Raw genomic sequence first — 13408 nt, forward strand, 5'->3', positions numbered from 1 at the left:
TCCCCGAGCACTAGGGGGCGCGCATGCTCACTGGCGACCCTATGCACGTGCCTGGGGGCCGCGATGTCCGCTGGGCACCTGCGATTGCCCAGCAACCGAGCAGGACCGTGGATCTGTGTATGTAAACACACAGATCCACATCCTGTCAGAAGAGAGGAGACCGATGGTGTGTCCCTTGTACATAGGGACACCGATCCGTCACCTCCCCCAGTCAATCCTCTCCCCCCCCCCCACAGTTAGAATCACCTCCCTAGGACACACATTTAACCCCTAGTGTTAACCCCTTCCCTGCCAGTCACATTTACACAGTAATCAATGAATTTTTATAGCACGGATCACTGTATAAATGTGAATGGTCCCAAAAATGTGTCAAAAGTGTCCGATATTTCCGCCATAATATCGCAGTCACAATAAAAATCGCAGATCGCCGCCATGACTAGTAAAAAAAAAAAAAATAATAAAAATGCTAGAAATGTATCCCCTATTTTGTACATGCTATAACTTTTTAACTTTTGCGCAAACCAATCAATATAAAAATTTGTTTAAAAAAAAAAAAAAAAAAAATTCAAATTGGATATTTATTATAGCAAAAAGTAAAAAATATTGTGTTTTTTCAAACTTGTCCCTCTTCTTTTGTTTATAGCGCAATAAATAAAAACCACAGAGGTGATCAAATACCACCAAACGAAAGCTCTATTTGTGAGGAAAAAACTATAACAATTTCATTAGGGTGTAGTGTAGCATGACCGCGCAATTGTCATTCAAAGTGCAACAGGGCTGAAAACTGAAAAATGGCTTGGGCAGGAAGGGGGTGAAAGTGCCCTGTATTGAGGTGGTTAACCTGTTCACGATGGAACTCGCACTTTTCCAACTTACAGTACAGGTTATTGTCTCTCAACCTCTGTAGCACACGGGAGACATCTGTGCGGTGGCTCTCTAGGGATTTTGAATATATGAGAATATTGTCAAGATAAACCACCACGCATTGCTGCAACATATCTCGGAGGACATTGTTGATGAATTCCTGAAAAACTGCTGGAGCGTTGCAGAGACCGAACGGCATTACAGGGTATTTGTAATGTCCAGTCCTGGTATTAAATGCAGTTTTCCATTCGTCGCCCTCCTTGATCCTCAAGAGATTGTATGCCCCTCTCAAATCGAGCTTTGTGAAAACCTTTGCTCCCTTGAGGAGGTCGATTAATTCTGTAATCAATGGAATCGGATAAGCGTTCTTAATCATGATGCAATTGAGACCCCTATAATCGATACAAGGTCTCAGTTCACCACTCTTCTTTTTCACAAAGAAGAAGAGCGCATCGGCAGGAGACGGGGATATGCAGATGAACTCTCGAGAGTGAATCAGCAACATAGTCCTCCATGGCTTTATCCTCAGACATACAATGGTTAGATCCGGCCCCGAGGGGGCTTGGCACCAGGTTGAAGGTCAATTGCGCAATCATACGTCCGGTGTGGAGGCAGACTATCGGCTTGACCTTTGTCAAAGACCTGGCTAAATTTGTGGTACTCATCTGGCAAGGAGGAGAGTGAAGAGGTGCACAAGACCCTAACCACTTTCAGAAAACATGTTTTACTGCATTGTGACGTCCAGGAAAGAACAATGCCAATCAAAAGAGGGGTTGTGCCTCTGTAACCAACGATCACCGGATAAGGAGGTGAGGAAATTACTTGAAATTCGATTATCTCATGGTGAAGAGCCACTACGGCCATGGTCAACGGAGCAGTCTCATGAGTCACATGGGCAGGCTGTAAAGGTCTTCCATCAATAGCCTCAATGGCAAGTGGAGTGGCATGAAGCTGCAGTGGAATCGAGTGTTTAGGCACAAAGGCACTATCTATGAACAGGCCTGCAGCCCCAGAGTTGATTAGAGCATGTGTATCAATGGACGACTCAGACCAAGAAAGGCTAACCGGAAATAGAGGCTTATCCTACAGGATAACTGGGTATACATCAACGCCACCTCAAATCTGTCCCCTACAGGACCTCAAGGTGCGGGTGTTTCCTGGACGGGTGGTACAAGACTTCAAAAAGTGACTTGCCTGGCCACAATAAAGGCACAATCTCTCCCTCCTCCTAAAGGCCCTCTCCTCCACAGAGCGACGCGTGAAGTCCAACTGCATGGGTTCTACTTCACTGGCGGACTCGGTACCAGGAGGCATGGGAGTTGAGGGGGGCAAGGGTGGGAATACAAAGCTTGGAGCCAAACGTACAGGAGGCTTCTGCAAGTGCTCCTTAACCACTTACAGACTGGAAGATTTGGCTGCTTAATGACCAGGCCATTTTTTGCGATACGGCACTGCGTCACTTTGACAATTGCGCTGTACCCAATCAAAATTGAAGTCCTCCTTTTTTTTCCACAAATAGAGCTTTCTTTTGGTGGTATTTGATCACCTCTGCGGTTTTTATTTTTTTGCGCTATAAAATAAACAAAAGTGACAATTTTGAAAAAAAACCTAACTATTTTTTACCTTTTTTTGTGTAGCACCCTCTACCTAAAGATAGGTGCTAGAGAAGTATTTTTCTAGTGCAGGGCCCAAGGGCAGGTACATTTAGCCAGGCCTATGCTTTAGGCTGGACCTGGTTGTTGTGATTTGGGACTGGGAGTGATCAGTGTAGTGGGGGGTGTGGCCACCTGCTCTCCAGACATGCCTCCCCTGCTTTCAGATGGATAGTTCTGGAAGAGAGGTTGGACTTGAGATCTGAGTGGCAGGCAGCTCATGTGAGGAGCCCTGACCAATCATTAATTTGCATTGGCAGGGGACAGGCCTCTCATATAAGCTGGGGTCACATGCTTTCAGGGAGGAGTTCTGTGGAGCAGAAAGACAGCATGGAGTGTTGAGGTGCTGTTCCGCGCGTCCCCACGTGGGGGGATGGGGTGGACGCAGAGGAGGGATGGAGGAACCGCTGGGAAGGAGCTAAAGATAAGAATCTTCCTCTCTAAGGAGGCATCAGGCTGCTGTGGGGACACAACTGTTCTGGAGGAAAAGGTCAGTGTAACAGAAGAAGAGAAACTTGTCAGAGCACTGTAGAATGCTGTGGCCGGGGAACGCAGCATTTATAGTCCTGGACTGGCTGAAAGTAGTCCACCCAATACCAAGTGTCAGGTCATCGTGTGGAGGTACCAAGTCATCTCCGGCCTGGATAGATAAAAGGGAATTTTGCGAGCCACAATGGTATATTGCTTCAAATGTGGAAATCACCTAGCTGCCCGCGCAGAACACGTTTCATATGCCGTGCAATGCAATGTATACAAAAGATACGCTGCGCTAAGGTGAAAATGTCAATCTGGAGATCATTAATCCATATGAGGTATACTGAAAATATCACATCAGCGGCTTATTCAACCACAGCAAGGCACAAAAGATATATGTATTAAAAAAAAAATAAAATTTTTTTTTTTTAAGTGATTATAAGATGCAATGTGTAAATAATATACTAGATGTATACCATTAGAATAAGAGTAGCGATGATTAACCACGTCCATATAGGGCATTTTCACCCCCTTCCTGCCCAAGCCAATTTTCAGCTTTCAGCACTGTCGCACTTTGAATAACAATTGCGCGGTCATACAACACTGTACCCAAATGCAATTTTTATCATTATTTTTCCCCACTAATAGAGCTTTCTTTTGGTGGTATTTGATCACCCCTGCGGTTTTTATTTCTTGTGCTATAAACAAAATAAGAGTGACAAGTTTGAAAAAAAAAAAACACAATATTTTTTACTTTTTGCTATAATAAATATCCAAATTTTTTTTCTTTTTAAACAAATTTTTTCCTCAGTTTAGGCCGATACATATTCTTCTACATATTTTTGGTAAAAAATATCGCAATAAGCATATATTTATTGGTTTGCGCAAAAGTTATAGCGTCTACAAAATAAGGGGATAGATTTATAGCATTATTATTATTATTATTATTATTATTATTATTATTATTATTATTATTGTTATTATTATAATTTTTTTTTTTTTTTTTTTTTTATCGTGACTGCGATAGTGCGGCGGACACATCGGACAATTTTGACACATTTTTGAGACCATTCACATTTATACCGCGATCCGTGCTATAAAAATGCATTGATTACTGTATAAATGTGACTGTCAATGAAGGGGTTAAGCAGGAGGGGGCGCTGTAGGGTTAAATATGTTCCTAGGGAGTGATTCTAACTGTGGGGGGAGGGGACTCACAAGGGGAGGAGACCGATCGGTGTTCCTCTGTGTACAAGGAACACACCATCGGTCTCCTCCCATCTGACAGGACGTGGATCTGTGGGTGTACACCCACAGATCCACGGTCCTGCTCGGTTACCAGGCAATCGTGGGCGCACCGGGCCCCTAGCGATGTGGCGGGCGCGCGTGCCCCCTGGGCTGCCTGGAAAGCGATCACGTCATATGACGGCGGCCCAGAACAACAGCTGCACCGTCCCGCTGTCATATGACGGCGGGCGGGCAGCAAGTGCTTAAACTACTAACTGTATATATAATGAATGAAAAATTATTTATATAATCTGAAATTTACCGTGCAAAAAATATATAAATAATATCACAGTGATAAGTGCAAAAAACACAACCAAGTGCCACACAATGAGTGTGAATATCAAATCCAAGATGTGATATGTGGTTATTAAAGTCCAATTTATGAAAGATCCAAGTCAATTTAACCACTTCAATACCAAGGACGTCATATGACGTCCTTGGCTTTGAGCAGGTATATCTGAATGATGCCTGTAGTTACAAACATCATTCAGATATTGCCGGTTTCAGCCGGCGAATCTCTACACCATAGGAATGATCGTAGCGGCCGTTCCACCGCTTGATTGTTCCTATGGGAGGCGAGAGGGGACGTCCCCCCCCCCTCCCGCCGCCCTCCGGTGCCTGCTCCGACTCACCGTTACGATCGGTGAGGCGGAGAGTGGATCCGCCGGCGCCGGATGTAGCTCATAGAGATTTCCGGCGGACCAGATGGTCTCCGGAGTCTCTATGATCGTCGGAGGCCGGGCGCGATGTTATGACGTCACGCCCCGGCCTCCCCATTCAAAAAAACGGCGCCGCTTCAGCTTGGAAGCGGCGATCGTTTTTTTTTTTTTTTTATTTCAGGCTTCCCAGCCTAGTGGTGAGATATGGGGTCTTATTGACCCCATATCTCACTATTAAGAGCACCTGTCATGTTATATTGCTATTACAATGTATGTTTACATTCCTTGTAATAGGAATAAAAGTGATCAATTTTTTTTTTTTTTTTTTTTCAAAAAAGTGTCAAAATAAAAAAAAAAAAAAAATTTAAAGCGCCGCTGTCCCCGTGTGCTCGCACGCAGAAGTGAACGCATACGTAAGTCCCGCCCACATATGAAAACGGTGTTCAAACCATACATGTGAGGTATCGCCGCGAACGTTGGAGCGAGAGCAATAATTTTGGCCCTAGACCTCCTCTGTAACTCAAAACATGTAACCAGTAAAAAAATTTCAAGCGTCGCCTATGGGGATTTTTAAGTACCGAACATTGGCGCCATTCCACGAGCGTGTGCAATTTTGAAGCGTGACATGTTAGGTATCTATTTACTCGTCGTAACTTCATCTTTCACAAAATGCAAAAACATTGGGCTAACTTTACTGTTTTGTTTTTTTTTTAAACACAAAACAGTTTTTTTCCCAAAAAAAACGCGTTCGAAAAATTCCTGCGCAAATACTGTGTGAGATAAAAAGTTGCAACAACCGCCATTGTATTCTCTAGGGTCTTTGCTAAAAAAACATATATAATGTTTGGGGGTTCTGTGTTATTTTCTAGCAAAAAAATTATGATTTTTACATGTAGGAGCAAAGTCAGAATTGGCCCGGTATTGAAGCGGTTAAATCCAAGTCAATCCAAGTCAATTTAAATCTTGATTTTAATCGCTAGTAAAATAGCTTGATTCAAATCATAATTTTTAAAGAAAATCTGTCATCTCTGTCCCACAGCGGCTCCTCCTCCTGACCCGCTGTTGACCCACCGACAGTCTCATTCACTTTAATGGGATGGCTGGTGATGCGGCAGTGACACAAGGTGAGGGACGTGGTGGCAGCAGGTCAGTGGATGCCCATTACCGGGCGCCACCATGATGGATCTGAAATGACAGGTGCCCTTTAAATGTAAGGACTCATTCTTGCTGGTAGTTAGAATCTTTAATATTTGCAAATAAAATGAAGGTTTCCTATTTGGAATAATAAGCTGTCAGGTTAGTAAAACAGCAATGTCAGAACCGATTCAATCATACAGTTTGGAGTGTACATAGATTTGCCAAACGATGGGAGTAAGGAAAATTGTTGCCCATACTTACCGTAATTTGCCTTTCCTGGATCCTCCCCATGTCAGCCTACTATGGGTCAGCTCCGCCCCCTCTGACCCCTCCAGGACCACCTTTTTTCTAGCCCTAAAGGGCGGCTGTCGGACCAGCTCAACGTTCAAAAACCCTTCCTTGCGACGGAAGATAGGGTGGGAATCCCCGGCTGACATGGGGAGGATCCAGGAAAGGAAAATTACGGTAAGTATGGGCAAAAATTTTCCTTATTCCTGGACCTTCCCATGTCAGCCTACTATGGGATGTACCAAGCAACCTTAAACAAGGGAGGGAAAAAAATAAAGCAACTCAGAGAGAGTACTGCTGCTAAACAAATTTAATGACCGACAGCTGCAGAAAAAACAGAAGAACCAAACATTTCCACAGGAGAGAAGACTACATTTAGCCTATAATGTTGGATGAAAGTGTTGGGCGCGCTTCAGCCCGCTGCTCTGCATACTATCTCGAGTGACACCTTTGCATAATCTGCCCATGATGCTGTCATACCCCTAGTTGAATGCGCTCTGATCTCCGCAGGTGCGGGAAAGCCTAGGGACTTGTAAGCGATCTGGATGGTCTTCACAATCCAGGATGAGACAACCCTAGGTGGGGCCACCATGCCCTTTTTAGGTCCCATAGGAAGTTAATCTTGCTTGCGAAACTCCTCAGTCCGCTCCAAGTAAACTGAAATAGAGGAGACCAAATCTAGCCTCTTCCAATCATCCTGGAACTGATCTACGGTGAAAGCTGGCAAGACAGTCTCCCAATTCATGTAAAAGGCAGTAGAGACCTTCGGTAGAAAGCTAGGAAATGGTCTGAGAATAATCTTGTTGGGAAAAATCACACAAAAGGGCTCTTTGGATGAAATGGCGCATAATTCGGAAACTCTCCTAGCGGAGGCTATAGCTGTCAGGAATACTGTCCTCAATGTTAAATGAAATAAACTCCAAGATGTTCGAGACTGAAGGAGATTCGGGCTCCCAGCCCTTTTCCGCAGCAACGCGTCGGAATGTCTTCCATACTCGGTGATAGGTCGAGTTTGTAGATTTTTTTACGAGAATACAACAAGGTGCCCAACACTCGCTCTGAGAGGCCTAAATCCATCAGAGATCTCCTCTCCATTTCCATGCCATTAGTCTCAGCCTCCTGGGGTTTGGATGACTTATTCCGTTCTGGAGCAGGAGATCCTGACAAACTGGCAGTGGGATTGGTTGACACATCTTCATTCTCTACACCAGTGGGAACCATGGCCTTCTGGGCCAAAACTGTAGAATTGCTATGGCTGTAACCCTCTCCCTGTGAATCTTCAATAGGGTCTTGAGCACTAAAGGAAGCGGAGGGAACACATACACCAGGGGGAAGTCCAACGGTTTGGACAGAGCATCTTGGCCGTAAGCTGGTGGATGGTATGTTCTGGAGAAGAAGCAAGGGAGCTGGGCATTCCTCCCTGATGCCATGAGGTCTATTACAGGCAAACCCCAGACTCTGAAAATCCTTTGCAGGAATTTTGGATTCAAGGTCCATTCACCGGGGTCCAAAAAGCTCAGACTCAAATGGTCTGCTAAGGTATTCTCGGGCCCTGGGAATAGGTTCTTCTCTGTTCACTGGAATATCTGGCATCTGATCTGAAGTAGGACTCGGCTCCTCGTCCCCCCCCTAATGGGACACGTATGTGACAGTGGTCTTGTTGTGTAAAAAGACAGAAGAGGTGCTCTCTTTTAAGAAAAAATAAAAATAAAATCTCTTAACATATGTAAACAAAAAAACATATGTAAGAACAAAAAATATATATATATTTAATATAAAAAGAAAAAAGCGTAGGTAAAAACCTTTCCATGGGTTCTTCAGTGCAAGAAGGCTGGGAACACAGGCAGGCAGATAGACCTGGAAGGGAAGGACGGCTCGATGCACAGCGGTATTAAGCAGTAGGAACAAGTATGCAATAATAGCAGAGTTCCTACCTTAATGCAGAGCTAAAGCGCTGAGAGGAACTGCAGGGAAGCCCAGAGTGTGGGAGACCGCCCCTTTAAGTCTAGGCAGTGCCGTGAGTCAGCACAGAGTGTCCCGGCGGTTTCTAGGCAACTGAACGAGAAGGGAAGCCGCCGTGACGTCACCCGCCCGGCTCGGCGCCGCTCTGAAGCACACAAGGGTTGGACTGCAGAGCCCAGCAGACTGCTGGACACAAGGGAAGAAGGTAATAACCTTTCGAAGTGCACACAGAGCTTAGTCTGATCAAAACAGCCCACAACACCTGCCTGTTTCTCATCTGCCACAACATACATTTCTTTAAACTGACAGTATATGTCCCTGCACCATGGGAACCCACCTCTTTGGGAGATTTACAGCCTGTCTGGGGGGGTCTTCTGTGCTGGGAGAGGCTTAACCCGGACAGGACATACATTCGACCCAATTCTTCACTCCTATATTGTTTTAATTTTTTGAAAAAAGGGCGTCCGGAGCGAAGATGAAAAAAGAACGTCGAGCTGGTCCCCGACAGCTGCCCTTTATGGGCTGGAAAAAAGGTGGTCCTGGAGGGGTCAGAGGGGGCGGAGCTGACCCATAGTAGGCTGATATGGGGAGGTCCGGGAAAAAGGAATATTCCCGAACTTTGTTTAATCTCATGGTTACTGTGAAATTGTGTGAATGCATCAAGTGCATGTTATCTCAGTTTACCAAAAATGTAAATATTGCAGAATATACAGCCTCATGCTACATAACTAAGCTCCATTTCATGCTGAATAAACAAAATTATTAATGTATCTTAAATAGAAAACTATCTTTTTAGATTTTTTTTGTTTTTTGTTTTTGTTTTTTTTTACTCCAAAATCGATTTTTAAATTTAAAAATCAGATTTTTATTTTTTTTAAATCATTGATTTATATCCACCCTGGCGGGTAGTCAGGCAGGCCAGTAATCAAGGAAACCAGAGATCAGCATAGTCGGAGGCAGAAGAACAGGATCAGGAACCAGAAGGGACGTCAGCCGGGCAAAGTCTCACAGGAACACAGCAGAGAAACTCCAGATATGTTGACAAAGGCAGGAAAGGAATGAACAAAGCAGTTTAGACAAAGGCAGGAAAGGAATGAACAAAGCAGTTTAACCACTTGCTTACTGGGCACTTAAACCCCCTCCTGCCCGGACCAATTTTCAGCTTTCAGCGCTGTCACACTTTGAATGACAATTGCGCAGTCATACAACACTGTACCCAAATTTAATTTTTTATCATTTTTTTTCCCACAAATAGAGTTTTCTTTTGGTGGTATTTAATCACAGCTGGGATTTTTATTTTTTGCTAAACAAAAAAAGATGGAAAATTTTGCATACAAAAAAATCATGTTTCATAGTTTGTTACAAAATTTTGCAAACAGGTAATTTTTCTCCTTCATTGATATGCGCTGATGAGGCGGCACTGGTGGGCACTGATGGGCACAGTTAAGGCGGCACAGATAAGGCGGCTCTGATGGGTGGCACGGATAGGTGGCATTGATGGGCAATGATGTGTACCACTGGGGGGCACTGATGGGTGGCACTGATGGGCGGCACTGATGGGCACTGGTAGGTGACACTGGGCACTGATAGGTGGCACTGATGTGCAGCACTGTTGTGGCACTGTGGGCACTGATGGGTGACGCTGGTGGGCACTGGTAGGCAGCACTGCTGCCTATTGCTAGGTGTCACTGGCAGGGGGCACAGATGATCGCCGTGATCGGGACTGATGTCTCTCTCACAGCCGCCGGTGATCGGCTTTTTTTTTTTCCCTCCTCCCTGTCAGCGCGAGGAGAAAAAATAGCCGATTACCGGCTCTGTTTACATTACATGATCAGCTGTCATTGGCTGACAGCTGATCATGTGGTAAGGGGTCGGGACCGACCCCTTACTCCGATCTGTGATTAGGCGAGTCTCATAGACGCGCTGATCACCGTGCGCGCTCTGCAGGTGGCGCGCAGGCCGCTCTTGCAGGGGACAACATCAATAAACGTCATCCCGGCAATGTAGGTCCGCACTGTTACCGTCATTCGGCAATAGCGCGGATCTTAAATAGTCAGAAGGGGCTGGCTGTAGGCAGGACTGATGAGCAGATAATGGTAACCAGGTGAGCCACTGAGGGATCAATGATTGCTGACAATGATGATTAGCTGAGCAGCCTGAGCACAGGAGGGTGCTGCTGAGAGCCCAGCCCTGACAAGAACCAAGGGCATATACTTAGAATTGTATATCTCAGAAGGCATGTGAGTACTTTGGAATATCCCAGGAAGAACTGTAGTCTGTGATCAGAAGCTTGTTTCCCCTGTAATTCCAATAGGGTTATGATGTATGAAAAGTATTATTAAAGGCTATATATAGCACCAGCAGTTTGCACAACACTTTACAAAATTAAGGTAGACAGCAGAGTTGCAATACAAAAGCAATCATAGGGCCCTGCTTATTTGAGCTTACAATCTAAAAGAAAATAAGTAAATGTATTGTATTTCTGAAGAATCGTTTTATTTTTATTTTTTTAGATGAAAGGTGTTAACAACACGGATCACTTGACAGTTGCATTGAATCTCCAGGTCACTATTCACAACCATCTGGGGAATTTGAAGGAAGTGGTTTCTTGTTTGCAACAGTTGGTCACCTTGCACTCATTCAATCCACATTTCTGGATATCGCTGGCTGAATCATACAGAAGTCTGTCATTTGCTTCCTCCCACTGCAGAAATGGATCAGTTAATTTCAGTGAGCCTTCAGTGAGAGAACATTCCTGTGTCCATAATTCCATTAAAACTGTGGACACTGCTAACATGATACAAAGACATTGTAGTAAAAATAACACAAGTCCTTCAGTATTAGAATGCTGCAGGAATAGCACACAGCTGTGGATCTGGTCTTGTGCATCCTTCATCAGAGCAAGGTATGTAGAAAATATTGATGTTGCAGTTTGAGGCTCCGTTCACACTTGAGCATATTCAAATTGTGGGCAGAATTGCAAGATTCTGCCTGCGATTCCAGAATCGCAACAAAACGTGTGATGGACTTGCAGTGTCATTGTTTCTTAATGACACCCTAAATGTGGTGCGATTCTGCCACGATTGTTGTGCGACAAACGCATAAAAATCACAGCAAAACACGCCTGGTTCAGTGCCAAAAATTTGGTATGTGAGCTTCAATGCGTTTTTGGAGCGGAGGGAGGCCCATCCAAAATGAATGGTGCTGCTCTAAAAACGCTGTCAGATGTTTATACCGAAATATTAACCGGTTCCCGCAGATGTACTGCGGCAGAATGGCTCTCTAGGGCAAAATCCCGTGTATATATACGGCTTTGTCCAGGAGAACCACCAGAGGGCACGCAAGCGCCGCCAGAGGCACGTGCATGCTGCACAGCGGGGGACCCGATACGCATGGACGGCGGGCGAGATCGCGTGCACGAAAACACACAAATCCCTGTGCTGTCAGAGGAGAGACGGATCGTTGTTCCTACAAAGTAGGAACAGCGATCTGTCATCTTTCCCAGTTGGTCCCATCCCCACACAGTTAGAACACACAGTTAACCCCTTGATCGCCCCCTAGTATTAACCCCTTCCCTGCCAGTGACATTTTATACAGTAATCGATGCATATTTATAGCACTGATCGCTCGATCAATGTCAATGTTCCCATAAATGTGTCAAGTGTCTGATCTGCCCTCCACAAAATCGCAACACCGCTAAAAATCGCAGATCACCGCCATTACTAGTAAAAAAATAAAAAATAAGAAATAACACCATAAACCTATCCCCTATTATGTAGACGCTATAACTTTTGTGCAAAAACCAATCAATATATGCTTATTGCGATATTTTTGGTAAAGGGGGGGAAAAAATGTAGAAGAATACATATTGGCCTAAACTGGTGAAGAAATTTTTTTTAAATTTGGAGGATATTTATTATAGCAAAAAATATTGTTTTTTTTTTTCAAAATTGTCACTCTTCTTTTGTTTATAGCGCAAAAAATAAAAACCGCAGAGGTGATCAAATACTACCAAAAGAAAGCTCTATTTGTAGGGAAAAAGGACGCACATTTTGTTTGGGTACAGCATTGCATGACCGCGCAATTGTCAGTTAAAGCGACACAGTGCCAAATTGTAAAAAGTGCTCTGGTCAGGAAGGGGGTAAAATTTTCCAGGGCTGAAGTGGTTAAAACAGTATTATATTTAAGGAATAATGCAAAAATCTATGGTTTAGGATATTTTTACATCTTTCCACAATACAACCAATTAATTCAAGTTCGTTTATCCATGCTAGTTGAAGACAAGAATGAATACATCAATATGCTAAAATATATATATTTATTAACTAAAAATTCAGTGTAAAATAATATCAGATATAATTGGTGATATACAAAAAAGATAAACAAAGACTCAATTATATTGGTGATACCAATGATGAGAAAATTTTACCACAAGCTTTTTCAAGTCATATTTCAACACTTTATGTCTTGGTAAACAGCTTTCCGTGGCTCTACAGACTTATGAAAACAACTTTAGATGTTGATTTAAACTACTTCAGCCCCAGAAGATTTTACCCTCTTCCTGACCAGAGCACTTTTTACAATTTGGCACTGCGTCGCTTTTAACTGACAATTGCGCGGTCATGCAATGCTGTACCCAAACAAAATTTTGGTCCTTTTTCCCCCACAAATAGCTTTCTTTTGGGGGTATTTGATCACGGTTTTTCTTTTTTGCACTATAAGCAAAAGAAGAGTGAAAATTTTGAAAAGAAAACAATATATTTTACTTTTTGCTATAATAAATATCCCCAAAAATTAAAAAAAAATTCTCCATCAGTTTAGGCCAATATATAGTCTTCTACATATTTTGGTAAAAAAATTGCAATAAGCGTATATTGATTGGTTTGCACAAAATTTATAGTGTCTACAAACTATGGGAAAGATTTATGGCATTTTTATTTTATTTTTTTTTTTTTACTAGTAATGGTGGTGATCTGCGACTTTTAGCTGTATTGCATCAGACAGATCGAAGAGTTTTGACACTTTTTTTGGGGATCATTGGCATTTAGACAGCGATCAGTGCTATAAAAATGCACTGATTACTGT

The 13408-nt window shown here is 43.5% G+C and overlaps 1 protein-coding gene across 1 annotated transcript in view; it reads left to right on the top strand.

Moving 5' to 3' along the window:
• Positions 1-13408, top strand: part of LG08H8orf76 (linkage group 08 C8orf76 homolog) — a 42197-nt gene that overhangs the window by 12821 nt on the left and 15968 nt on the right. The window contains exon 4 of the mRNA XM_073596324.1: positions 10837-11228. Within this exon, the coding sequence (XP_073452425.1) occupies positions 10837-11228 (392 nt within the window). The remainder of the gene's footprint in view (positions 1-10836; positions 11229-13408) is intronic.

Source organism: Aquarana catesbeiana, linkage group LG08 (genome assembly GCF_042186555.1).
Source record: "Aquarana catesbeiana isolate 2022-GZ linkage group LG08, ASM4218655v1, whole genome shotgun sequence".
Taxonomy (NCBI): domain Eukaryota; kingdom Metazoa; phylum Chordata; class Amphibia; order Anura; family Ranidae; genus Aquarana; species Aquarana catesbeiana.